The sequence below is a fragment of the Lacerta agilis genome, chromosome 6 (genome assembly GCF_009819535.1).
Source record: "Lacerta agilis isolate rLacAgi1 chromosome 6, rLacAgi1.pri, whole genome shotgun sequence".
Taxonomy (NCBI): Eukaryota; Metazoa; Chordata; class Lepidosauria; order Squamata; family Lacertidae; genus Lacerta; species Lacerta agilis.
In genome coordinates, this window is record NC_046317.1 from 38635202 (window position 1) to 38660691 (window position 25490).

A 25490-nucleotide genomic window follows, 5' to 3' on the forward strand; every position below is an offset into this window, starting at 1 on the left:
TGAACCCAAGACCCACCTTAGCTGTGGGTGAGTCCCAAAGTGTTTGTTGGCCATTCTGTGCCATTTTCCTGCAATTTCCCTAACAAAAGATGTGGCTGGAACAGTTTGGCCACTGTCCATTATTTCTCATTAGCCAGCCATTCTGGCTCCTTCTCTCCCTTTTTTCTGAACTCCAGACACCCGCACAGCAGCCAGATAGCAAACTCTCCGCTTGGAGAAACTTTAAAGTCACTCTTTTTCTCATTAGGCTTCGAAAACAAAAGTGACTCCCCGGAAGCAGAAGACATCCAAGTGTTTGCAGATATTCTGGGTTCCTATGACCCCACTATGTCTCATCAAAATATCACCCATATTATTCAGGTAATTGTTCAGTGCTGGATATGATGCAATACAGAAGATATGCAAACTGCAGAGGCCATCGTAACTTAGTCCTGATAGGGTGTAAGGTAGGGGCGGAACCATAATTATTACTACATCTTTGTAGTGAGTTTTGGGGCAAAGATTTCCACCTTCAGATCATAGGTCAGCAGTGCTGCAATTCTACGTGCACTTCCTTAAGAGGAGAAAGACCCATTGAACTCTGTGGCACTTCTGAGCTTGCATGCATGAGATCTTCCCTATTTTCCATTTTCTGACATAAAACTTGTGGAAGGGCTGTAAGATCAGTGGTAGAGTACATGCATTGGGTAGAAAAGGTCTCAGGTTCAATCTATGACATTTCCAGGCTGGGCTATGAGCGTCCTCTGCCTGGAACCCAGGAGACTTACTACCAGGCAGTGAAGACAGTATGGAGCTGGAAGAACCAATGGGTCCGGTTTCCTCCGTAAGATGAAAAGCTGAGAACACCAGGTTTCGAATCTATACACCTTTTCTTGGGAGCCAATCCCAGAGTAGCTGGTTGAATTTAACTTCCAAGTGGCAGAGGAACGGGCTCCTCCACAGAACCTTTAATTCCTTCCTGCAAAGGTCTCTTGGAACAAGAAAGCCCTGTCAGTTGAGCTTGCCTTGCTGTTGTCCTCTCAACTGCATCCCCTACCACAAAGTGCTGCTCTGTGTCTCCTCTCCTAGGAATTTCTGCGGTACCTCACAGCACTACAGACCACAGAGCTTTTGTTGACTGCTATAGACTGCCTAAAGGAAGCCAATAGGAGCACCACTGCGGCATCACATGACATCACATCTGTAATCCTGCAGGGATACATACACAGGTTACATGGGCAGGTAGGAGATGTTTGGAGCCGGCAGAGACCCCAGCAGTGACAGAGGTGGCTTTTTGAGAGGCCCCATTACCATTTTATACCCTGATATAAACTGTAAATGGGTTTTACGATTTATCTGTGGTGAAGGACCATTAATGGTCTTGGCAAGGCTCTGTCAGTGCTCACAGGATGTTTTCCTGTGCCAGTGCCTAATTATTGATCAGCTGACGCATGCTCCCTGTACCATAGAATTGCAGAGTTGGAAAGGGACCCCAAGGGTCATCAAGTCCAACACTCCGCATTGCAGGAATCTCAGCTAAAGCATCCATGACAGATGGCCATCCAACTTCTACCAATCCTGGGGAGAACCCAAATGACCAGAGCAGGGGACCTTTGTGCCTTCTCACCTCCAGGACCAGCCTAAGATGTTTTGCTGACTCAGCAAATAGCCTCCCCAGCCTAACTCCAGTCACATTATTTTGGCACTTGAGACGGAAAATCCCACAGGCACTTCTCCCCCTCCCTAGCAGTGTACAGCAATAATAAATATCTTAAATACCTTAAATAATCTTAAATAATAAATAATAATAAATATCTTAATGATTCGTTGCTTGGCATCCATACCACACATTTAAAACTCGTGGCTTCCCCCAAATATTCCTGGGAACTGCAGTTTACCCCAACAAAGCTACAGTTCCCAGGATGCTTTGGGTGACATACTTTAAATATATGTTTGCTTTCTGCTTTTTGAGGGCTCTGGGTTGTACCTTGTAATGTGGTCCCTGCCCCACCCCAGCGCTGCTTCCCTCTAGCAGGGCATTTAACAGAAACATGCTTGTTTCCTTCAAGGTGCCGGAAATTGTGGATAAGATCTACCAGCAGCTTGGTTCCATTTACCAGTACCAGGACAGGCAAATAATGATGGGGGTCTTGGCCCAGCTGGCTCATACCTACATGGCAGAAGTGTGCAGTGCCCTTCTCCAGTTCCCTTTACCAATCGACAGGTACATAGTTCAATGATGCTTAGCCCTGCTGGGTCAGCCTTCAATGCCTGGCCACCTTGGGGTGGGGTGGGAGACACAGGAATGAGTTCCCATTCTCTCCCACCTGCACTCAGGCCTCAGTGCTCCAGAAAATACAAATCAGAAAATACCTAAAGCCAGCAGGGAAAATTCTTATGAGTGCCACCTTTTCCCGCAAGGAGAGAGTGGGAACCGGAATGGCCTCCCGCATTCATCCTTCACAACCAGTTCCCATACGGAAAAAGCAAGCAGCTCATGGATTTAGGAGGGTTGGAGCAGAAGCTTGGTCTGGTTAAGGAAATGTAGGAGGGCTCTGGATTGAGGGGAAAGAGAACAAGGGATTTCTGATTCACATGCCTCAGGGGTCACATCTAGTTTGGTCCCCAAGCCAGCAGAACACCTTCTCCTCTCCATTTTACAAAGTGCAGATTGGGACTTTCCCCTCGCACGCCACATCTCTGTGAATGTTTCCTTATGAGGACCAATCAATAATTTCTATTGGTCTGAATAACAGTATTGCACTTCAGTTACTTAAGCATAACGTATCGTTCCTGGTGGATTGGTTTCCATGGTATACTTTTGATTCCACCACTGCAGCCATTGTTGCTCTCTGTGGACTCTTCAAAGTCTTCATTTATGCCAGGGATGGGGGAGCTGTGGTCCTCCGGATGTTGCTGGACTGTAGCTCCCAGCATCCCTGTCCATTGGCTAGGCTGGATGGGGGCAGATGGGAGCTGAACTCCCATCAACATCTGGAGGACTACAGCTTCCCCATCTCTGATTTATGCACTCAGAACAGTTGGGGGGGCAAGTGACAGAGTTGTGGGTATACAACCTGAAATGTTTCTGTTTCCCTCCCCCTGAACTTGCAGGTATGCTTCTGAGATGTGGCATGTGTTGACCAAAACATGTTCCTATGAAGACCTAACTCTCCTTGTGAATGTACTGCTGAAAAAGTTGCAGCTGAGTCCAAAGGTCACAGGAAACTATATCACACCTCTGGCTGTAAGGAATTGTTCCAACTTGTCTGGATTTTTTTTTTTTTTTTTTTTTTGCAAATGATCTCCCTAGAGAGAAGGAGGGGCATAGCTCAATGGTACATCATCTGCCTTGCTTGCAAAAGGTCCCAAGTTCAATTCTCAGCATCTTCAGGTCGGGTTGGGAGAGAACCCTGTCTGAAAGCCTGGAGAGCTGCTGCCAGGCAGTGTATGCTATACTGAGCTGGATGGACCAATGGTCCACTCAGCAGAAGGCAGCTTCTTCTGTTCCTAAAACAAGTTCCAGTACTTCTTCCGAAACTCCTTTGGCACAGGACCCACTTTGGATGTGACAAAATCCCTTGTAGGAAAGAGCATGCCGCCTATACATGTTGCATCACATAATGATTGCATGCACAGGTATTTTCTAGCATGTACATTCACTGCTGCTTCCTAGCAAATGTAAACTCATGTAACTGTCGGCCGTGTGACCTGCTAGCAGTCACATTAAACAAATGTGCCATGCTGTGTCCAACAGGGAGCATTCTCCATGCAAGGAGATTGTAAAGGAACTGAGTGATGTTACTGCAAAAGTGTTGAAATCCCTAATAAATAATCAGCAATGATACATTGGCATTCAGTACTGCATGAATCGGTGCTACTTTTCTAAAGTTGCAGTCGCTCCATTGAATCCAGTGACAGCTACTTGAGAATAAATAGGCTTAGGTTTAGGGTTGTGTTTCTTTCAGGCGGTGCCCACTCTTGCCAAAATCATGCCCTTGTTAACTAGGCTTTCAAATCAACTGCAGTTATTATACCTAATAATCTATACCTAATTATACAGAGGTTGCATAGACAGTTGACCTGACTCGGGAAGAGGTGTTTACATTTAAAATTAGTCCAGGAAGGATAAGTGGTTCAGGAGTAACAACCCCCAGAAACGTAAATGAGCTCTGCGGAGAAAAGATCTTATCACAGTCTCTTTCTCTCCTTTTCTCTCAGGCTGCTAGCGCTTTCTCAAAGCTGTTATCTATGCCCAAAAGTTCGGAAGTGGCCCTCTACATCTTTCCCCGGCTGCTGATGGCGCTGCTTGTTCAGGTGCACTATAGCATCAGGCACAGCGTAATAAAGAACTCAGATTCTCAGGAGGAATTTGAGCCTGTGGGGTAAATATGAAAGAAATTGTTATGGTAGGGGCCAAACGCACTTCTGAGAACATGTGAACATGCTCCTTTGTAACGGCATGCTTCCATGCACTATGTTCTCTTGAGTAAATCTTACCCACACAGAGCAGATCGCCGGTGGGCATAATCTAGCTCGGGCATCAGCATCCTCAGGCAGCTGCAAGGATCCCCCCTCCAAAGGGGCCCACCACTTTTGCCTTGCCCTGAATCCCTCCCCTTCCCCTTGAAAAAAGCAGGTGTTTTGGAGGCCGCCATTTTAATTTCTGGCAATTCCCTTGATGGGGCACTGGTGGGTGGGCACAGCATCGCACACATCAGAGGAGCCAGCATTCTCCAATGTTTGCAATGATAAAAGTGGCAGTTCCCAAAGATGGCTCTTTTGCAGGAAGTGGGCAGAGGAAAGGTTGCCAGGCAAGCGGAGAGGCTGGTAATGGGCTGGTTTAAAAAGATGATTTAAAAGGCCTGGCATGGTGGGTTTTGCCTGCAGGCCACCAAGTCTCCTGGATTAGATGGGGGAGGGGGTGTCCCTTCAAACAGTATGTCCTGCAGATGCAGTTCAGGAGTAGGACTAGGCAGCCATTCCTGGATAGGGACAACCTGACCACTGTAGTCCATGCATTAGTAACCTCAAGGCTTGATTACAGGGCTGCTCTTGAGTCTGGTTCAGAAGCTTCAGCTAGTGTTTAAATTGTACATAGAATTTCTCCAATGTGCTCTAGTGCTTCATCAATATTCCTACACCAGCCCTGTAAAGCAGACTAGTACTATCCCCATATTGCAGATGGAGGGTTGAGTCTGGCCTTAGCTAAGGCCACCTACTGAGTGGGTTTGTGGCAGAGGTAACATTTCAACTGGGGACTTCCCAACTGGGAAGTCACAACTGTGCTACACCTGCTTCTTGATGTGTCTCATGCTTTATTTTATTTTTAAATTCAGCTATATCGTGGCAGCACTGAAGACTCTTCTCCTAGCTGCGAGGTGCTATTGTGAGTTTACTCTTATTGAGAAGGAGAGGGGATGGGAGCTACTCACCAGCTGCGAAGATCACCATCGGGGAGTAGGCCTTATTGCAAGGTGCGCAGTGGTAAACATTTGGTTAGAGCACCCCAAACATTTACAAAAAATCCCAAGTGTATAGAGTTAACCGCTAGCCATAACGGTGTGCATCTGCATTGTCTTTCCTAACCAGAGTCATGCTTCAGACCTCCTATTATTATGACGTTTTGAGGATCTTGTACCTCCTAGTTCCCTTTCTGGAGCGAGGTGATGAAGAGCACCAGATCACAGGATTGGCTTTCTTCAGCGAAGTAAGGAAGTTGCAGCTTCTGCACTGTGGAACCGTAGAGGCCTTTCTAGGAATGCAGAGTGGCTTGTTGGCCTTGATTCCAAGGATGGTTGTACAAACATAGTGATAATGCCCACCTGTGATTCTGTGGTTATGTTCTCAGATAGTTGTTACTGGTGGTGTAAGTGGAGTTGGATCAAACAGAATATATTTGTAGCAGTGCAACTGAAGAGCCGCTTCATCCTGTTGTGTTTTGTGTAGGATGCTGCGGGCAGAATAAATTAGGTAAATATTAAAACAATACAGTTTTACTTATTAAAAGCAGAAGCTGTTCAACTGCGCAAAATAAGTAGCAACAGAACTAGTAATATTTGAGAAAGTGCATCATCTCTAATGCTAGGTTGATCCTTATGTTCCCTACACATTTGGCATCAGGTCATGTCACATATGACGTCAGATGTGCAGCAAGTAGGCATGGCTCAGGGGAAATGGCCTCACGGGACCAACTGGGACCTGTGCTGGCCAAATTTGGTGCACATGCTGGAGATTCCCTACCCCTGCTGTGGGTGAATGCAGCACAAAGAATAAACAACATAAATCCTCCTGAAGGCACAAGAATGGGTGGGTGCATCTTACTGCAGGCCATTTCTACTTAACATGGACAAAGAAACAGATTGCACGTCCATTGGAAGGGCCACTGTGTACTTTGAAATTTTGGGTAGGATTGATAACCAAGTGCCAGAAACAGGTTAGTACGTTTTTGGCATCTGAACAGGATTTGGGGGGTGTATCTCTCTGGAGGAAACTGAAGCAGGTGGTTGCTTGTGAACCAAATTCTCGTGGACCTCTTCTTTGTCTTTTAGCTTCTTTGTATGTCAGAGGCCAGAAGACTTCCCAAACAGTATTCTTTGTATCGTCTGAAGCGAGGACTGGCTAATGAAAACCCAGTCATCCGGGCATTGTGTATCAAAGGACTGGTTAACATCGCATACTGGATAGGAAAGGTAAATAACAGGGCCTGTCATATGATTTCACTAGATTTAGTTGATAAATTCAGAAATATCTGTTGAGGATTTAATTGCATTCTGCTCAATTTGTTTGCACAAAATTTGTGGAGCAGTTAGACAACATGAACTATTTACTGTATTGATCATTCATTCTGATGTTTGTGGGGAGGTTCTATGATGTTGTGTCAATCAATTATTAGCCCATACTTTCCAGCGTGTTTTCCCACAATTTTCCTTATTAGAAAAAGTCTGATTTTGGGTGAAGTGCATTTGTTATGCAAGAGCACAAAATAAACTTTAATTGAGCAATCTGAATCTTCCAGTATGTTGAATTGAATCCCATCCAAAAATAGCAATAATCTCCAAAGCCTATGAATTATGGTCACAAATTTTCCAGATTTGGCATAAGCAAATTATGCCTTATAGGCACATGGACTGCTCTTCAGCATTTTGCATGTTTAGCATGATGATTTTTTAAAGTGTTCTCCGTTGAATGCACTTATAAAATATTCCCACAATTGGAAATATTGATACACCAGTGTGGCTTACTTTTGAGCAGGCATGTATAAGATTTTATTTTTAATAGACTTTATCAGTTGGAGAAGGTAAGTGCTGTACATTATATTACAAAGAAATCTTAATTCTCCATTGCTATTTCACTTTCTTTGCCTTAAAATTATGTTTCTTGTCCACTGCTTCATGTTTAAACATAACATCCGGATAGCTTGTTATCCATAGGTCTGGTACAGTGGAACTTCAGTTTTTGAACGTAATCCATTCCAGAAGACCATTCAACTTCAGAAACGTTCGAAAACTGAAAGTGGAAGCCTCAATTCAATAGGGAAACTCAAAACGGAAGCTGCGTCGGACGTTCAGGTTCTGAAAAACGTTCAAAAACCGGAGCATTTACTTCTGTGTTTTCGGCGTTCGGGAGCCAAAACGTTCGAAAACAGAGCCGTTCGAGAACCAATGTTTGATTGATTGATTAACTTAAATTATGCCTTTCCGTGCAGGAGGAAGTAAAGATTGTATTGCCTGCCATGACAAAAGCTCTTACAGGGATGGATGGGCGGCTGTTTGTAGAGGCAGTTGCTGACATTGAGAAGATTCTTAATGGCCCAGAAGGAGCAGACTGTATTTGCGATATCAGCCTTTCTCTTCAGGAACTATTCAGTGATGTAAGAAAGCAGTGTCACACTGGCTGGGTTTTGTTACAAGCCAAGAGGCAGGCAGGCCTACCCTCTCACAGAAGTGGTTTTCTCTTGAGGTCCCGTTGACAATGAGAACCAATATGATGCAGTGCCTAGAGTGTGGGACTTAAAAGACTCTCAGGTTCAGATCCCTACTCTGGCAGTGCCATTAAAGACACCCGGTGTCCTTGAGGCTGTCGCTCTTTTTCTTGGCCTTAACCTACCTCACAAGGTTGCTGTAAGAATAAAATAGCAGGGGAGAATCGTGGGTGTGACACTGAGCTCAGGGGAGCAAAATAAAAAATTTAACAGCTAATAACCCTGCCCAGAGATAGATGCTGTACAGCTTCAGTAAGGTAAAAAAAAATGGAGATAACCCAATAGATGTTAAAGTCTGAGGCAGAAAATCCTCATGTGGTGCCAAAAATATAGTAATAAGGTAGGCAACAATCCTTTAACAATACCCCAAAATCAGAATCCCCCTATTGGGAGGGGGGATGCAGCAGCTACTATTCACTCATATGAACTGTTCTATATAGCTCTATACAGTTGGGACAAGGTATCTGAAAAATAATCTCATCCCTTACATACCCAATCATTGGACTCAGCAGGAGAGGACATACTGCAGATTCCATCTTATCAGGAGGCTCATTCCACATGAAGTGGAATCTGGCTTTTAATGTGCTGGTGTCTAACCTTTTGAACTCCCTTCCATTACATTTCAGACAGGTGGAATCTTTATGGCATTTCAGCATCTGCTGGAGACTTTCCACTTTTAACAAGCCTTCAAAGTGGAGATTTTTATCCTAGTAGTATTACATTAACTTACATATGCAGTATATGTAATTGTTTTAACGGTTTTTAATATATAATGCTTTTCGATTACTTTTATGTGATTGTTTTAGATACGTTTGTTGTTGTTGCTGGCATCTGTATGTCTCGAAAGACTATGGAGTGCGCCCCCCGGGGGTGAAGTCAAACCGGTGCATTAGCAGCACCGAATTGACCTCCCCGGGACGCAAGCCTGGGCAGTGTGTATGGAGGTTCTGGGCTGCCCAGACGACAAAGACCCCACCTCTCAGCCTCACTGATGTGGTCCAAAGGAAACCAGAGCAATACGTTTGGCACTAGCTTGGCATACGTTTTTATTGTACTGCATTGTGAAATCACTTTGAGGTGCTTCATAGGAAATGATTCATAACTGAAATAAAATTATCATTTAAAAAAATAATGGAGAAATGGGGTTGCAATTTTTTAATCAGACTCAGTATGCATGTCACTCTCTACTGAAACAATCTCACTGCCTTCTTTTGTTTTTGATCCAGAAAAGGGCAAGTGTCCGTGCTTCCGCCATATGTCTTTTTGGGAAAATGGTGAAACGGGCTAAGAAAAATAACAAACATGCCATGAGGCATCAGGTACTAGAAAGCTTGGTTCCATTACTTCTGCATCTCCAAGAGGAGGACCCTGACATCCACAAGGCAAGCTTCTGCCAACATTTCTTTGTTTTCAGGGAAACCATTATGGTTCTCACCAACCAGATAATTTTAAAAAGTTCTCTATTCTCCTTTTCTACCTCCAATCTGAGTGCCTGTCTTGCCAAAGGCAAGGTGGTTATTTTAAAATGAGATTCAGAAGCAATACAAACTACACAAGTGAGTGAGAAGACTAAAGGTTTTATTCTATAACAGCAAGCAATGTATACATACCAAGCAAGCACTTCAGTCTGCCACTTGGAAGCCCTCAAGAAGCAGCGAAGCGACTCCCCCAGGTAGCCTCAGTTTCCACGGCCCTGCGGCCGATCAGTCCATGCACGAGCTTCAAAGAAACTCTGCCCAAACCATCCAATTTTATAGATAGCCCCCCCCAAAATGCCTCACTTTCTCAAAACAATGTCCAACATCAAAGAAGCTACCCATCAATCATTATCATTCGCAACTGATGAGGCAGTTGTGGGGGGCGGGCTTCACCTCCTCCCAATGTTCTCAGGACATCTAAGGATGTTCTCACACCATCAAAAAACTTAACAAGAGTGAGGGAGGGGGAAGGAACAGAGGCAGGAAGGGCTCTGTGTCAGATCACTAACTCCTCAATACATTTTGTCTTCCGGACGCATTTCCCATACAGTGCTTTCATGCTTCCTTGAGTGTAAATATACTAAACCTCAACATTCACATTTCCTGTCCCTTGATGAGCAAATATCAGAAGGTGTGTCCGTCCTAAAGACTATTCAGTAGTGGGGCTTTTTGTTTTCTGAATGGTGTAAAAAACAATATATCATCTCCATATCTTGCAGGAATGTAGTTATGCCTTAAATGAATGCTTTCAGTTCCTGGGATGGAAACTACCAAAGCAGGTTGTCAGCTGGAAAGCTTGGCCTGAGCAGGAAGAAGTTATGGATGAAATCTGCCAGTACCTTGTATGTTGTCTACAAGTTCTGACTATTGCTTTACATTAAACAGCATCAGTTCTCCAGGATGTCAGAGTCTTCCCCAGCCCTATCTGGAGATGCCAGGGGTTGTCCCCAGGGTGTTTTGCATGCAAGATATGTGCTCTACCACTGAGTACAAACCCTTCCCAGTGCTTCACTAAAAGTTCTTTGCTGGTACAAAGGAGTCTAGAGACAAGGACAGCAAGAGAGGCAGAACACAAACCTGACTGTGGCAAGGGAAATGACCTTGAAGGAATTAAAACAAAAACAAAAAAAACCAACAGCCACAATTTTTTGCATTTATTTGTTTTTTAAAATATGTAGACTTAAAAACTGTCTTTTAGATTAAGGGCAAAGTGGGGTGATAATCTTTTTGAAAGATTATGGGCTGAGTGACATCCCCAATTGTGACATTTTGGTATTCTGGGGTGGAATTCAACAACGCCATTTAGCTCACATAATGGCTTTTGATCCAAATGTTGCTTCTGTGTAGGTGATTTTCAACGATGCTCTCCTCCTCTTGTTAGTGCAGCCAGTTGCAGGAACAAAAGCCATGCTGTGAGTTGAGCAGCAGCACAGATCCCTCCTCCTGCTCATGGCTATGAAAGGCTATGCACAACTTTCTTCATTTGATTCTTCGTAGCAAGCTGATATTTGTCCATCTACAGACTTCTTTAGAAATCTGATATGATGATGGTGATGGTTGAATGTTTATTTATATTTATAGCTCTTTCCTAACTCTCACAGCAGCTATTTTTATTTTTAATGAAGCCAATTACGCATTTCTTGAGTTTCCAGGTGCAGAAGCAAGAGGCAAATCTCCAGAGATTCTTGTACCAGGACCTTTACTACACTCAGAGTGAGCTTCTTCCGATAAAAAGGGCTTCCATCGTGTTCCTTGGTAAATGAAAAACACAAGTTCAGCTGTTTGCATTAGCTCTTGCCAGGACCTTTTGATCTTCATTTTTCTGTGGAGAGGATTCATTAAAATCATGCAAATTCCCTAAAACAAGTTTAGGGAACTTATTTAAACCCAAGGGCCAAATTCACTTATAAGCAGATTTCTAGTAGTGGGTGTGCCCAGAACCAAGGGTGCATGGAACAATGGATAGGACTCTTAACCTTTGTACAGTAGGCTACATTCCTGGCAACATCAAACCCAGAGATTTCTATACAAGCGCTCACACACACACATTTTATCCAGACAAGCAAGAGGCATTGTCACAGTTCAAGTGCAAAGCCTCATTCAGCTCAGGAGCAAGGTTTGCCACTTCTATGCTGAAAGGATGTCAATAAAGCTGCTTTGTGGACATCTGTTTGGATGAAAGCTTCTACTCAGCAAATGCTAGCTTCAGAACCCACACCCAGCCCTCCCTTCCCCTGATAACCAGTACAGAGTTGCATCCTTGTACTTGAACATATAACAATTTTAAATCCACTTTCTTAAGACATTTCATTGAAACAAAGGGCTTGTTTTCAACTACATACATGTAGAAACAAAAAAAAAAATTCCTTCCAGTAGCACCTTAAAGACCAACTAAGTTTGTTATTGGTATGAGCTTTTGTGTGCATGCACACTTCTTCAGATATATGTATAATTAGTTACATGCGTTGTTACCAGGCATTGACCCAAGTAAATGACAACTAAATCCTTGTGTGTTGCCTTTAGGTTTTCTAGTACAGCATATGGACAGCAAGGCAGGAAGTACAGACTTGGAAATGATCATTCATGGTAGGTTAAATAGAGAAATTGCAAGATTATTGCTGTCTTTAGGTACTAAATGAAGAGAGTGAACACAAAGGAGAGACAATTAGATGCAGACACTGTTACACTTGTATAGATTGTATATTTCCCCCTTTCTTCCTTCATTTTTATTAAAATGCCAAAATCGTGAAAGATAATATAGACACAAAAAAGACAGAATATAAGCAAAGTTCAAAAACTTATTGGTTGATAATTTATGAATTAACTCACATCAATTATTATTTCTATTAAAATACTGAAAGCACTTTAAAACATTATGAGGCCACCCTCTGAGGCAGCAATGTATTTTTTCTTTAATATTCAACAAGTGATGCTTAAAGTAGAGCGCATCCTTTCATATGGGATACATAAAATCTCACTATATAATCAGAAAAATCAACTTTGCTTTTTTTCTCCCAGTTGCATTCAAAATTGCACAAACTGCTAGATACTTAGGGAGGGGAAGAAATCAAAGTGTGTTTAGGGTAATATTGAAACACCTTTAAGTATTTTTCAAATCTCTATTAGACATATGTAAGTTTACCGTCTTGTTTTTTGTAGGGTATCAGTTTTAGAAAAAGAGGCTGTAAAGAGGTATTCTATGATATGGTTTCACATAATGATTATATGGACACAATTATGCTGCAATTCAGGAAATTAAGTCTGCTGAAAACTCTGCAGTATTATGGGACTGTCATATTTCCTTCCTAAAATGTAAACTCTGGTCCCTACAGTTGCAGAGAAATAACAGCTAATGTTTCGGTAGCTAATAGTTGTAGGTAAGGCTCTTTCCCTTCAGGACTTGTGCCTTTTCTCTCTATATCCAATCTCTCTATTATATCCGTTCCTAATAATAACCTCCATAATAATACTGTAATGTGCAACTCAGGACTCAGGCATATTACTAAAGAAACAGTGATTTGAATGCGCTACAAACACACAACACCAGATGGTGCCAGAGAGCAGGAAATTTTAAAATGTGATTTTCCATATAGATTTATTTTTTTGTTATAATGATCTAATTTCTGACTTACTTATAGCGGGGGGATTTTTTATGTTTCAATCCACCCTAAAATGAAAGACACGAATAAGCAAATTCACTAAATATGTCCAAGTCATAAAATTTGTGGAATTATTTTTAAAGATATCCACAACAACCACAATGGACATTAAATAGCTGAAGGTTTAATGTGAAAGGTTTAGCATTTATTTGGATCAGAGCCCCCTTATGTGCTAACGTTTCCCTTTCATTTTCAGCTCTTGAAGGCTTTATGCACGACCCAGATGCTTCTGTGTGCATAGCTGCAGCACATGCCCACGAGCGCGTTTCTTCTGTTATCTCCAATCAGAAGGAGAGGCTTGAAGGCAACAGCATAGCAGAATCCGGCGACAGTGCTGCTGAAAATACTCTAAGGTGTTCCAGAGCCCTGAATAGTATCCGTCACACCCCTTCCAGACTTCTTGCTGTTATAAACCTCTGGAGATCGGCCAATGGAAATTAATATTGGACTGGAAGAGGAGAAAGGATCTTGGTGTATAGCTCTTCCTAACAGCAACAACAAAAAGGCTGTGAATATCACTCTTCCTATACTGAACCTCAGCAAGAACATTATAAAGGACCATAAAAGGAATTGATAATTTACCAGCTACCTGGATAATAAAGAACATCAATTCCCTACAGAATCCAGCCTACTGGACTTTTGCTTGCTATAGGTACATTATAACAAGCTTTTCTATGAAGATCAAGGCATGCATGCCCTAGTCACTTATTAGCTTGTATACAGCACTCCTGCAAGACCCTTTTAAATACCAACGTTGACCTGTCCATCTTGGGTGGCCCGGCACAGCATAATCATAGCTCATAGCTTTTTGGAGTTATTCAAGCCCCTTTGCCACAAGGCAGTTATCCATTAAGGGGTTAAAGTAGTGGAAAGACACATAGAAAGAAAATAGTATTGCTGTGGAAGGCGGGGGGGGGGGCAGATATGCTACTTTTCATCTCCTGCCTCCCACCCTTTTCTAAATCTAGTTTAATGTGTACACCAATGCAGGACAAGTTTCCAATTTTATTTAACCATTTAAAGGTTTTTAAAAATAAGACTCAACGAAAGCTTCAACAGGGCCTCAACAAACTTAAAATGCGGCCCTGCCCTTAAACTATAGTCCCCACGACTTACATACTTTAGGGGAAGAGAGAGCCATGTGCATTAACGAAGGGTTTAATGCACAGGAGCCCCTGGTTTCCCCCCTCACCCCCCCTCCCTGCTTTCTCAGCTCGCCTTTTCTCGCCTACAACCCCAGTCAACTAACTGACGCCCCCATAAGTGACCTAATTGAAAACAAAAGAGGATGTGGCGGTGGAAAGAGCTTGCAAAAGCCCCGCTGCAGCACCCCGTTCCCCTGGCAGGCCCAGGGAAGCAGCGTCGGGCTCCTCCCGCTTCGGGCTCAGCAGGGGCGGGAAGCCGCCGCCGCCGCCGCCGCCTCCGGAAGGGCGGAGCGAGCGAGCTTGGCTGCGTCTGGAAGGGGAGCGCAAAATGATGATGGCGGCGGCGCCGTCCGAGGAGGAGGAAGAGCACGAGGCGGGCTGGGATGCCTTCCTGGACAGGTTCCGCGGCCCCGAGCGCTACGCGGGCGCCCTCAGCCCCGAGAACTGGGAGCAGGTGCGTCTCTCCGGGCGGCGGGACGAGGGCGGAGCCGGTGGCCGCGCTGGGCTACGGGCTCCTGGGGAGATGCCAAGTTGGGAGAAAGTCTCCAGCCTCTTAGTTTTATCCTCTTTTCGCCGGCCTCTTGTCCCCCACCCCCCTTTCCGTCCTCTCCAACAGCCCTGCCAGGTAGGCAGAGGGATAATGGGTAACCCAACGATGGCCGGTGAGCTTTTGGGGGGGGCGGGGATTGGTCTGTGGTTTTGAATGTCGGGATAGGACCCGAGTTCCAAATCTCCCACTCGCCCGGGAAGTTTGCTGGGGTGGCTTTGAGCCGGTCATTGCCTCTCTCAGCCTATATGACCTCGCAGGTTTGTTGTTGTTGAAATAACATGTGGAAGGGGGTTGGATCATGCGCGCAATCTTGAGCTCCTTGGATGAAAGGTAAGATATAAAATAAACAAACACTTGCTAGGCATATGAACCAGCTGTAAAGACGAGAGTGCCTCTAGAGCTTGTGCAGAATGCCTTGCCTCCAGTGTTAATAACAGTTATCTCCCACACCTAAAGCAGTTTTAGGGAACATGACTGACTTCTGGACAGGTTTCCCTGACAGCCGTGGGTTTTTGCACCACGTTAATGTTTCACGTTAACATTTAAAATATTGTCGCTGCTATTTTAACATGGAACAGTTGCTGGTATATTCTGAATCTGCCAGTAACAATAGAGGATACCTGAAAACTCTTAACTATTATGTTAGCACAATGTTGTCAACATAATTTGGCAACTGAAACTTATAACTTGACCATACAGTGGATGTTGACTTTCTAACCAAGGGGTGGGATGTGTGTTGTGACATTAGAGTAGGTAGCATTTTAAACCTGCATATTGGGTTGCAAGTTCACAATACATGTCAGTGTATCAAAAAAAAATTTTTTTTAAAAAAAAATGTAACCTGGATTTGGGAACTTGTGACTCTGCTGACTTTGCTGTCTCCTCTTTTTTTTAAAAAAGAATTTATTGATTTTCCACATTAAACAACAAATAAACAAATAATAAACCACACAAAAACAAATACATCAACATTACAATTACAATAACAAAAACATAAAAGAGCAAAAGAAAAACTTATACATACCTGACACAGAAATGCTTAAACACTGCAAACTAATTGTTTAAATGTAATTTTAAATCATAGTTAGGGACTTCCCCCGTTCTCTCGTCTGCGTTCAGTTCTAATTTACTTTGCTGTCTCCTCATTGCTGTCCCTTGACCATGCTGAATCATCTGGAGGGAGGGCCAGATGTTGAATAAGATGATGAAAAACTAGTTTAATAAACAATGGTTTAGCATTATGTGTTAACCTGGCCAATGTGTCTTCCTTGGTAAACAAGAATTGGCTTGGAAGGAAAGAGAAACTCAATAGAATTCATTGACGGATATTACAGGATCTATATCTGTTATATTCCTCTTCATAGCTGTCAACTTTTCCCTTTTCTTGCGAGGAATCCTATTTGGAATAAGGGAATTTCTCTTTAAAAAAAAGGGAAAAGTTGACAGCTATGTGTTGGTTTTGGTTTGGTTTTGTGTTTTTGTAACAGGAAAATGGTGGGTTTGAAGGTTTAGCAAGGGCTGATGCTAATTCTGAAATTACTTGCCTAGAAAGCCAAGAACTATGAATTAAGTGAATTCTTTAGAAATACCCAGGGCCAAAATTCAATGTATGGAAGGAAAAAAATGCAAGTTCTTCTGTTAAGTGTCTTGAATAAAGGATATACTGTATTTCCAAAGACATGTGGCTATTTTGAACCCTTTTCTTCTATCCTTGGTAACTTGGGCTGCCTGCTTTTGTTGACAGGAATTTGACCAGATCCCAATGTTCATGAAGAAAGCTCCTGCTGAAATAGATCCTAAGCAGAATCCTGACCTTGCTTGTCTTCAGTCTATTATTTCTGATGAAGACCAAACACTTGAAGGTAGTCTCCACTTACATACTGTAAATGTATCAGCTGATGAAATTTACATTGTTCTCACAACACCTTCTCTAGGAATCAAAGGGCTTAATTGTTTCGTCTCGAAGAGAGACATCCCAGCTTTGTCTTTCCAGGGCAGGTGTTCTGTCATGTCCCATTTGAAGGAGAAATGGTGACAGTCCAACACAGCCTCTGTCACTACCTTTGTCCAAATGCTGCAATAGGTGTCCACAGACAAATGAGCTGATGGCCCTACGGTATTCCCAGTTTGAAAACAAAGATCTTAAGCCAGAGCTTTGATTAACAACCAAGTGTTCATCTTAAAAGGGCACCATCACATTTCAAAAAAATACATATTGGGGCTCATAGGACTTGTAGAAATTTAACTTGGCCAGCACTCGCAGCTCCATAAAAAATTGAGAGGTTATCATAGCATTAAAAACTTTTAATAGCTGCAGAAATATCCTTGACCCCCTTTGGTGTAAAAGAAAAAAACCATATTATAGCAGGCTGATTAGCTTGAGTTCTCTGGGAAGCATAAGACCTGTGCTTTATCTGTTATAGATAAATTGACTTTTAAAGGAGTGCTGATGATTGCTTTTCTAACATTGCACTGTGTCTCTTTATTGGTGTTTTTCAAGCCCAGACCTATAAGAATGAGGGCAATGATTATTTCAAGGAAAAGGATTATAAGAAGGCTGTGATATCCTATTCAGAAGGACTGAAAAAGAAGTGCAGTGACCTGGAATTGAATACTGTTCTTCATACAAACAGAGCTGCAGCCCAGTTTTATTTGGGTAATGTATTGCATTCAAAATCGTGCCTAGTTCAAATTCTATATAGCAGAAAAATACCAAAGGTAGGACTTTCTCCTGTATGTTCCAGCATTCATAAAGTTGTTTTTGAATTTTTTAAAAACAAACAAGTAGTATTGAGGATGCTAAATTTTAGCCCATATCTGACAAGATCCTTGTTAGACAGATGTTAATTTAGCAGTGTATGTGGAGCTCCCAAAGAAAATAGGCATCACTGAGTTCATTGGGACTTACCCTCAAATATGCATAATATTGTGTCTGGTTTGGCTGTCACTGTCCACAGTGCAGTGCTTTAAATTTTGTTAGACATAATTTGATCCATGTATTCCAGATCCCAAGATTCAGTATGTGCAAGCAGAGGTGTCTCTTGAGCAGCTAGGTAAAGGGACCCCTGACCATTACGTCCAGTCGCAGACGACTCTGGGTTTGTGGCACTCATCTTGCTTTACTGGCTGAGGGAGCCGGCGTACAGCTTCCGGGTCATGTGACCAGCATGACTAAGCTGCTTCTGGCGAACCAGAGCTGCGCACAGAAATGCCATTTACCTTCCTGCCGGAGCGGTACCTATTTATCAACTTGCACTTTGATGTGCTTTCGAGCTGCTAGGTTGGCAGGAGCTAGGACCAAGCAACGGGAGCTCACCCCGTCGCGGGGATTCAAACTGCCGACCTTCTGATCGACAAGCCCTAGGCTCTGTGGCAGGGGTCCCCAAACTAAGGCCCGGGGGCTGGATGTGGCCCAATCGCCTTCTAAATGCAGCCCGCAGGCGGTCTGGGAATCAGTGTGTTTTTACATGAGTAGAATGTGTGCTTTTATTTAAAATGCACCTCTGGGTTATTTGTGGGGCATAGGAATTCGTTCATATTTTTTTTTATACCACACAAGGTCTTGAGGGACAATGGACCGGCCCCCTGCTGAAAAAGTTTGCTGACCCCTGCTCTGTGGTTTAACCCACAGCTAGTCTGGATAAATAAAATAATTGAGTGCTGTTGGTTTTTAGTAGGGATGAATAGCCTCAAATACAGAGTCTGAAAAGAAAACCAAGAAGTAATAGGTAGTGTTGAAGTTTTTGCAACAAAATCAAACTATTATTTATCAAATACATTTTTAAAAAAGGAGGGGCAGCTTTTGGATTCTGTATCTTACCTGTTATAATGCTTCCTCTTTTCATTATACTTATAAATTAATGTCATATTTGAAGACCTCATGTGTCTTGCGTCAGTGTAGCCCAGTGTTTCTTAGGGAGCAATTTGCCAGTTTCTCTTAAAAATCCATTGTAATGACCCAAGTTTTACAGAGGTATGTTTTGTTTAGGTAACTTTCGCTCTGCTCTCAGTGATGCTATCGCAGCAAGAAGACTGAAACCCAATCACCTCAAGGCAATTACAAGGGGTAAAAGAACGTTCAACGGTTGCATTTTAATAGAGGCCTCCATGTAATTAAGAAAGTGGGGGCACTGTACTGTATAACAGCAACAAAAAGTTTGTATGAGTGTTTATAGAATATTTTTGAAAAGAAAACTTTCGAAGTGCCATGAAATATTAACATAGTGCAACCTAAAAGGGTTGTGTCTACTTGAGATGAAGAGAAGGAAAAAGCATGGGAACCTTGGAACAAAGTTATTTGCACTATGTTAGGGGCAGCATGTGGTCTGAAGGCACACGAGACCACCACTCCAATGAAGCAAAGCAGGTCTTGGTCTAGTTAGCATCTGGGAACCACGGGAGGATGCTGGATGCTGTTTGTGCTCACTAGTAAGGAGAGAGATGGGAGATGCTCACAAATCCACCTGCCGCATCCTTCCCAGTAGCCCTACCAACTTTGAGGCCTGTGAGTTTTGTTGGGACCAGGAAGAAGAAAGAAACAAGAGCTGAGGCTTATTGCCACCCTCTCTTTTTTGTGGTGTTTGCTACTTGGGAAAAGGAGTGGGAGATCTTTGCAATTGTTGCCCTTATTGTAGTTTAGCTTTGTTTGCCTTATAATGGAACTGTTAATTTGTTGCTATTTACTGGACATGTTTTTATTATTTGTTATGTTGCTCCCTGCTCTGAGATTGAAAATAGTCGGTGAAGAGTGGGTTATAAATACCTTTAAAAGTAATAATAAATGTAGGGTCCTGCTAGGTTTCATGATGTAAGAAAAGTAGGGCATAAATGTAAGAAAATAAATAAAAGTCAGCCTAGAATTCAGGCCTCTATGGCTCTTCAGTGCCTTCAGTCTGGAAAAAAATTGACCAGTGCAAGTGTACCTCCCTGTTTGCCACATTGATGTTTTAAAAATTAGTTGAGCATATCTGTGTTTACTGTGGGCATATGTGAAACAAACTATTGCTTTTCTAGGAGCACTGTGCCATTTGGAACTTAAACACTTCTCTGAAGCCATAACATGGTGCGAGGAAGGATTGAGAATAGATCCAAAAGAAAAGAAACTTCTGGAAACAAGAGCTAAAGCTGATAAACTAAAGGTTAGAAGGGGGCAAATGGAAACCTGTTTATACAGTAGAAGACTAAGACTGGTGGAACAGCAATCTCCTCCCCACAGTTACGATGTAGCTTTGTCTGTCTTTCAGCGCACTGAAGAGAGGGATTTCAGAAAAGCTAAACTGCAGGAGAAGAGGGAACAGTCTCGGAAGGAGGCCTTACTCAAAGCTATCAAGGTAGCTGTGAGGTTCAGGTGGTGGTTTCTCGTGAGTAACGAGGCAGGACTCCGCTCCTTCCATTTACAAGTTTAATAGTGCAAGTATGTACAGTGCAGAGCTCCAAAATCCATGACCTGCTTAATCACACCCAGATTCTGGAAGTGGCGCTTTTCGGGAGCGCCCCCAGCAAAAGAACTTTGGCACCCCAAACCTCCTCCTCTGCTCTTTGCGTTTCACCCCTCTACGCAACTGGGGCAACGGAAGCATCATGCTTTCCTCTCTGCCAGCCTGGCTAGGTGAGCGCTGGGGCTCTGCAGCATACTCAAGCCCCCTCCTCGCCTGACTAGCTTCCTGTCTCTCCTCCCTGCTAAAGGACATCATGTTTTCTCCACTGGAGGTGTTGCTGCTGTCCCCGCGGCGCTGGAGCTATCTGTATTTCCACAGCCCCTGCACCGCCCCACTGGGAACTGATGGTTCCCTGACAGTAGCTTTTTCTTTGGGTGGGAAGAATTGTCCCTGGAAATTTTTAATGTGTTTAAGATGTGGATACTTGCCTCAATTTTTTTCCCTTTTCTCTTCTGATGTAGGATCGGAACATCAAATTGTCTCCAGCATCCTCTAAGGAAGACACAACTATGTCAGCAGACCTGGCTGAGATGTCTTTAGATGGACTTGGCTCAGAAAATAATATCGGTGCCAAAGTCTGTTTAGATGAGAATGGCAGCCTAACCTGGCCTGTGCTGTTCCTGTATCCTGAGCATGGGCAAACTGACTTCATCTCCTCTTTTCATGAAGAATCGAGGTTGTTTCTTCTTAAAGCTGAATTTATGTAAATCCAAATGAACATAATATGAAAGGGAGGCGGCAGTGGGTCCGATTCACACATTTTATTTGCTGTGTTTTTCAGTACTTTGATAAGACCATTGAGATGTTCTGAATGTGAAGAGTAAGAGTGAGAGCATGCCTGCCAGCCCCATCTGCTAATCTCAAAGTAATGTCTGAACAAGTCTTCCCCGGCCTGATACCTTCCATCAAATGTTTTGGGCTACAACTCATTTCAGCCACAGTCAGCATGGGCAATGGACAGGGATGATGAAAGTTGTGGTCCAAAACTTTTGGAGTCTTAGAGCATGTTTATATTAAGTGGTGGTTGTGAGCTATTTTAGAGACTGTGAGCAATGCTGGGTGAAGGTAGTTATTTTGGATGAACCTTAAATAAGAGACCAACTAAGTTTGTTCTTGGTATGAACAAGGTATCTGAAGAAGTGTGCATGCACATGAAAGCTCATACCAAGAACAAACTTAGTTGGTCTCTAAGGTGCTACTGGAAGGAATTTTTTTATTTTATTTTGTTTTGACTATGACAGACCAACACGGCTACCTACCTGTAACTTAAATAAGAGAATAGATTTATGATCTTCCTGAGCATGCCTCTTGAAAAAGCATTGAATAATTTAATTTTAAAAATACTAGGCTGGTTAACAGCCTTTGAAGAAGCTACATTGCTTTGAATTCCAAAGTCGTCAGTGTACAGTATCTACTTGAATTCAACTCTAGTAGTTGCTGGAGCTGAACGGCTGCACACCAGTTAATGGCTTGGAGAGTAACATGATGCATCTTGTATTTCAGATTTATTGACCACTTAATGGTCATGTTTGAAGAACTACCTCCCTGGGATGTAGAAAAGAAATATATTCCTAGTGAACTGGAGGTAAGATACAACGCCTTTTGCCATTTATCTGTCCTTTCTTAAAATGGATATTCTAATATATAACCCTGAACAGTGTAGCCCCATGTGGGATGCCTGGAGCCTTGACCTTTTGTGCTCTAAGGAGGGGTGGGAGGGGAGCATGGGCTCTAGCTGAGGTGGAGAGAGGGGGCAGAAAGACAGGTTAGAGGGAGTAAAAAGGAACCTTCCAGCAAAGACTGAGAGAGCAACCACACTTTTTGCCTTCACACAGTAGTATACTAAGCAACAGCTTCATCATGGGGTTTGACAGAGCCTAAGTCAGCCTCTACCTGCATCCCAGGCCAAGAATGGGGAAACTTGCGGCTCTTCAAACGCTGTTGGACTTAAATTAGTATCCTTGTTGATCATTGACTGTGTTGGGGTTAATGGAATTTGGAGTCCAAAAACATCTGGAGGGCCACAGACTCCCCAACCCTGATATAGCCACAGATAGGTCAGACAGGCAGAGAACAATCTCAAATCAGAGGGTTGTGTTATCTGTAAACAACTGCAAAATTGTTTTAAAACTTTCATTAAGTACTTCGATTTGTAGGCATGAATAAAAATTCATTTATTTAGCTCTTCCAAAGGCTTGAAGTATATGGCAAGCAATAAATAGAAATAAAATTAAATCCAAGTAAAAAGCAACCCCTAAACTTCTGGACTCCCAGAACTTGCCCTAATAAATTACTCTCAAATTAAAGCAATAGAAAGGGTTTCTCATCACATGAGTAGTTGGTTGTTAGTATTACAGATGCCCTGCTGACCTGCAGAAATATTGTACTAAGCCTTACAGGTAATGTTGCTTGTCCTTGTTCAAATGTTTAGTCGATTTGTTTCTCATATTAAATTGTACAGCTGTATTTTGAGGACGAAGTAAAAGGAGAGATATACCAGATAGACACGGAAACCACATTGCTGCAAGCGCTGCAGCACCGAAGGTGAGATTCTGAGCTGGGGACTGCATGTTACTCATCTTTATTGTCAAAATGGCAAGTGTGTAATGTTGAATCAACAGGATCCACATACTTGCCTCAAAAAACCAAGAAGCTTTGTGTGTGTGTGTGTGTGTGTGTGTGTGTGTGTGTGTGTGTCTAACAGTAATCTAACAGAGAAATAATTGTTTGTCAGCAGATTCTGCTATTAAGGATACAGTAGTCTTAGATATCCACAGCCAACAAAACTGCCCATAAGTTGTTGGTTCAGATTAGAAGCTGAAGCTGAAGCTTATTCATCCATTTCACTACAAGGCTGCCTCAGTTTTCTCTTGGTGGCACCAGCTAGATGTGACCGTTACGGGAATAACAATGCATAGCGATTGCACTGAAAGGTGTCTGTTACTTTTAGATTGCCTTGCAGCAAATGGTTAGGTGATCAGCTTCTAAAGAAAGGGTAATTTGCTGCAGTTGCGCCTGCCTGAACTTTTAGAATGTCATGGATCTCCGCAGTGGGGACATCTCTTCTTACCAACCTAGCATATTAGATTGTTCCAACATTCAAAGCAGGGGATGGACTTGAGCATCATGCTATGGGAAGCATTCCCTCTGTGCAAACATTTCAGCTTGCCAGTCAGAATGAAGCCCACCTTTCTCTCCACTGTGCTCTATTCTGCAGGTTCTCCTGACCCCTGCCCAGGGTCAATTTCTGGGCATAAGAGCTTCTGCCGACTGGGCTCGTTAGGTGAATCCCACCCATATTATGTTTCTGTCCTATCTTCTTCCAAATTTGTAGAGCAGGCTGAGAATCTAACCTGTCAAGTTATTCCAGTATCTTTCAATGTGGAATGGGGTGGGGAAATGGGACGGTGGTGTAAGCAAACATGCATGCACAAACGCAACCATATAGGTTATCTTAAAATGTTGTGAGCCAAGACTGGAGGTTGACTTTCTAATTGTTTTTGCAGGTACTTCATAAAAGCTGGGACTCCTACCTTTTTTGTTTTGGTCAAACTTGCACCTTTCTCTAAAAACTACTTCTTTGGGAAGAAGGTCCACCGGTTAAAGTGAATGAACTTTTTTTTTTGGAGGGGGGGAGGAAAATACAACACATAATGGAACAAGACCTCTTTAGATTTATAAATTGAAAGATGGAACATTTTGTACACATGTATCCTCTTCTACAACAATTGAGATGGCAAATTTCCTAATCCTAACCACAGAAACTGCACCTGAACTTCTATATAATTTGGGTGAATAAGCATTGTTCACAGATCCTTAAAAGTGAAGGAACAGAACAAAACTGGGCATACGTTAAGTAGAAAACCTCACCCTCAACTGTCAAAGGCAGTATATCTCCAAATACCAGTTGCAGAGTATCACAGATGGGGAGAATGCTGTGGCACTTGGGTCCTGCATGCAGGCTTCTCACACGTATCTGCTTGGGCACTGTGGATTTTTCACCTGATCCAGCAGGGCTCCTGTTATGTTATTCACCTAGATATTTAATACACTGAGTTTTGCTTGAGAGAAACAGATTCCCCCCCTGGAGATCTGATTAGTTATTGAAGCATCCAATTTGCTATATACCGTGTTAAATCTCAATGGGGCTTCTACTTGCAGCTTGGGGCAACACAGTATAACTTTGCAGATTTAAGTGCCATAAAATAAGTGTATCTGGGGGTCAGGGAGCATACTTGCATTCAATGCTATGCAAGCACAGCTAACAATTCTGTTTTAGGAATAGTTAGAATGTGTGGGGGACCCCTAAATGCCTGCCACCTGTTGTTACTTTTCCAATAGATTCATACAGAGCGTTCGCCTGCTCAATAGGCACAGAGATTAAACCACAGTTGCGATTTATTCACTACTGTCTTGTGCACTTCAGCAAAGGAATGTGGAATGCCATTGTTGAGAGCTTTACAATTTTGCTGGCTTTTTGCTGTGACAAGATCGCATTAACCTATCGAAAATAGGTTTTAAAAGGAGCTGGGCACATTTTATAGGTTCTAAATTATGATTTTAATTTCTGGAGGTACATTCCTTACACCTACCCAATTGCTAAAGCTGTGGCCACAGTAGCATCCTTCTCCATGCTGCTAATGTACAACAAGTAAAAAAAAAAAAAAAGACTTGTTTCTAGAGTACAATATCTCAAGGATGCACCTTCACACTGAGTCTTATCTATGGCATCCCTCTGTATACAGCTTAATTGTTTTTGAAGTGCTCTCAAGCAAGTGCTTTCTGAACTTGGAATTCATGTAACTTTTCATGGAGGTGGGAAGATCCAGTAAACACAACTTAAGGCGTAAGGCAAGGCATGTGCTGTACAGCAACTTACTCCTGAGTTCAACCTATATAGAAGGGCGAGTACTTACTACCTGAACAACTTTGGCTAGTGCTTGTCTCCAGGGAAAAGGAGGTACCAAACTGCTGCTTGACTTTTGAAACTAGACTTCTGTTGTATAGCAAATAAAGAGCAGGAGCGTTTTACAATAAGGCACTTTTGGCCAGGAAACAAATTCATTACTGCAGTTAGATTTCATTTTTTTACCTCATCTGTTGTTGCTCTTTGGAACGTAAGGCTTTAATATAATCCATGGTAGAATTAAAAATCAGTCACCTTTTTGCTGGGAAGAGCATTTTACCTTTTCAGAAGTTTGTATCAAATATATTTGATGTCAGAAGAGTTTTTCCCTAGACTGGACCAAGCACAGTT

At 42.7% G+C, this 25490-nt stretch overlaps 3 protein-coding genes and 1 long non-coding RNA gene across 6 annotated transcripts; all 4 read left to right on the forward strand.

Moving 5' to 3' along the window:
* The first annotated feature begins 306 nt into the window (after nt 1-306).
* Nucleotides 307-8023, forward strand: LOC117048330 (maestro heat-like repeat-containing protein family member 7). Its single transcript, XM_033152036.1, has 9 exons — nt 307-360; nt 1069-1221; nt 2049-2203; nt 3094-3226; nt 4201-4364; nt 5319-5456; nt 5572-5689; nt 6531-6671; nt 7688-8023. The coding sequence occupies exons 1-9, from the start codon at nt 328-330 to the stop codon at nt 7949-7951; spliced, it is 1299 nt and encodes a 432-aa protein (XP_033007927.1). The 5' UTR covers nt 307-327; the 3' UTR covers nt 7952-8023.
* A 1125-nt stretch (nt 8024-9148) lies between these two features.
* On the forward strand, nt 9149-13722 carry LOC117048331 (maestro heat-like repeat-containing protein family member 7). Of its 3 annotated transcripts, none has more exons than XM_033152038.1 (5): nt 9151-9345; nt 10161-10283; nt 11087-11196; nt 11965-12027; nt 13297-13722. In XM_033152038.1, the coding sequence occupies exons 2-5, from the start codon at nt 10180-10182 to the stop codon at nt 13539-13541; spliced, it is 522 nt and encodes a 173-aa protein (XP_033007929.1). In that variant the 5' UTR covers nt 9151-9345; nt 10161-10179; the 3' UTR covers nt 13542-13722. The 3 variants fall into 3 exon arrangements, with proteins under 3 accessions (XP_033007930.1, XP_033007929.1, XP_033007928.1); XM_033152037.1 differs by having other exon boundaries at nt 9159-9345; nt 11094-11196; XM_033152039.1 differs by lacking the exon at nt 10161-10283 and having other exon boundaries at nt 9149-9345; nt 11094-11196.
* An 836-nt stretch (nt 13723-14558) lies between these two features.
* TTC4 (tetratricopeptide repeat domain 4) lies at nt 14559-24638 on the forward strand. The gene is made up of 10 exons (XM_033152040.1): nt 14559-14699; nt 16540-16657; nt 17296-17451; nt 18784-18861; nt 19809-19933; nt 20039-20125; nt 20695-20909; nt 21737-21818; nt 22695-22777; nt 23740-24638. Exons 1-10 carry the CDS (start codon nt 14574-14576, stop codon nt 23840-23842), a joined length of 1173 nt encoding a protein of 390 aa, XP_033007931.1. The 5' UTR covers nt 14559-14573; the 3' UTR covers nt 23843-24638.
* Nucleotides 17458-18569, forward strand: LOC117048333. Its single transcript, XR_004426831.1, has 2 exons — nt 17458-17848; nt 18431-18569. It is a non-coding gene; the product is annotated as an uncharacterized LOC117048333 (long non-coding RNA).
* Nucleotides 24639-25490: the final 852 nt, after the last annotated feature.

Bases quoted from the DNA above. Each gene is read 5' to 3' on its own strand.
- LOC117048330 (XM_033152036.1), top strand. From the start codon at position 328: ATGTCTCATCAAAATATCACCCATATTATTCAG. The intron at 1,222-2,048 runs GTAGGAGATGTT...GTTTCCTTCAAG, and splicing joins TACACAGGTTACATGGGCAG to GTGCCGGAAATTGTGGATAA. The intron at 3,227-4,200 runs GTAAGGAATTGT...CTTTTCTCTCAG, and splicing joins ACTATATCACACCTCTGGCT to GCTGCTAGCGCTTTCTCAAA.
- LOC117048331 (XM_033152037.1), top strand. From the start codon at position 9,235: ATGGTGAAACGGGCTAAGAAAAATAACAAACATGCCATGAGGCATCAG. The intron at 9,346-10,160 runs GCAAGCTTCTGC...CATATCTTGCAG, and splicing joins AGGACCCTGACATCCACAAG to GAATGTAGTTATGCCTTAAA. The intron at 11,197-11,964 runs GTAAATGAAAAA...TGTTGCCTTTAG, and splicing joins GGCTTCCATCGTGTTCCTTG to GTTTTCTAGTACAGCATATG.
- TTC4 (XM_033152040.1), top strand. From the start codon at position 14,574: ATGATGATGGCGGCGGCGCCGTCCGAGGAGGAGGAAGAGCACGAGGCG. The intron at 17,452-18,783 runs GTAATGTATTGC...TGTTTTGTTTAG, and splicing joins TGCAGCCCAGTTTTATTTGG to GTAACTTTCGCTCTGCTCTC. The intron at 22,778-23,739 runs GTGAGATTCTGA...TTGTTTTTGCAG, and splicing joins CAAGCGCTGCAGCACCGAAG to GTACTTCATAAAAGCTGGGA.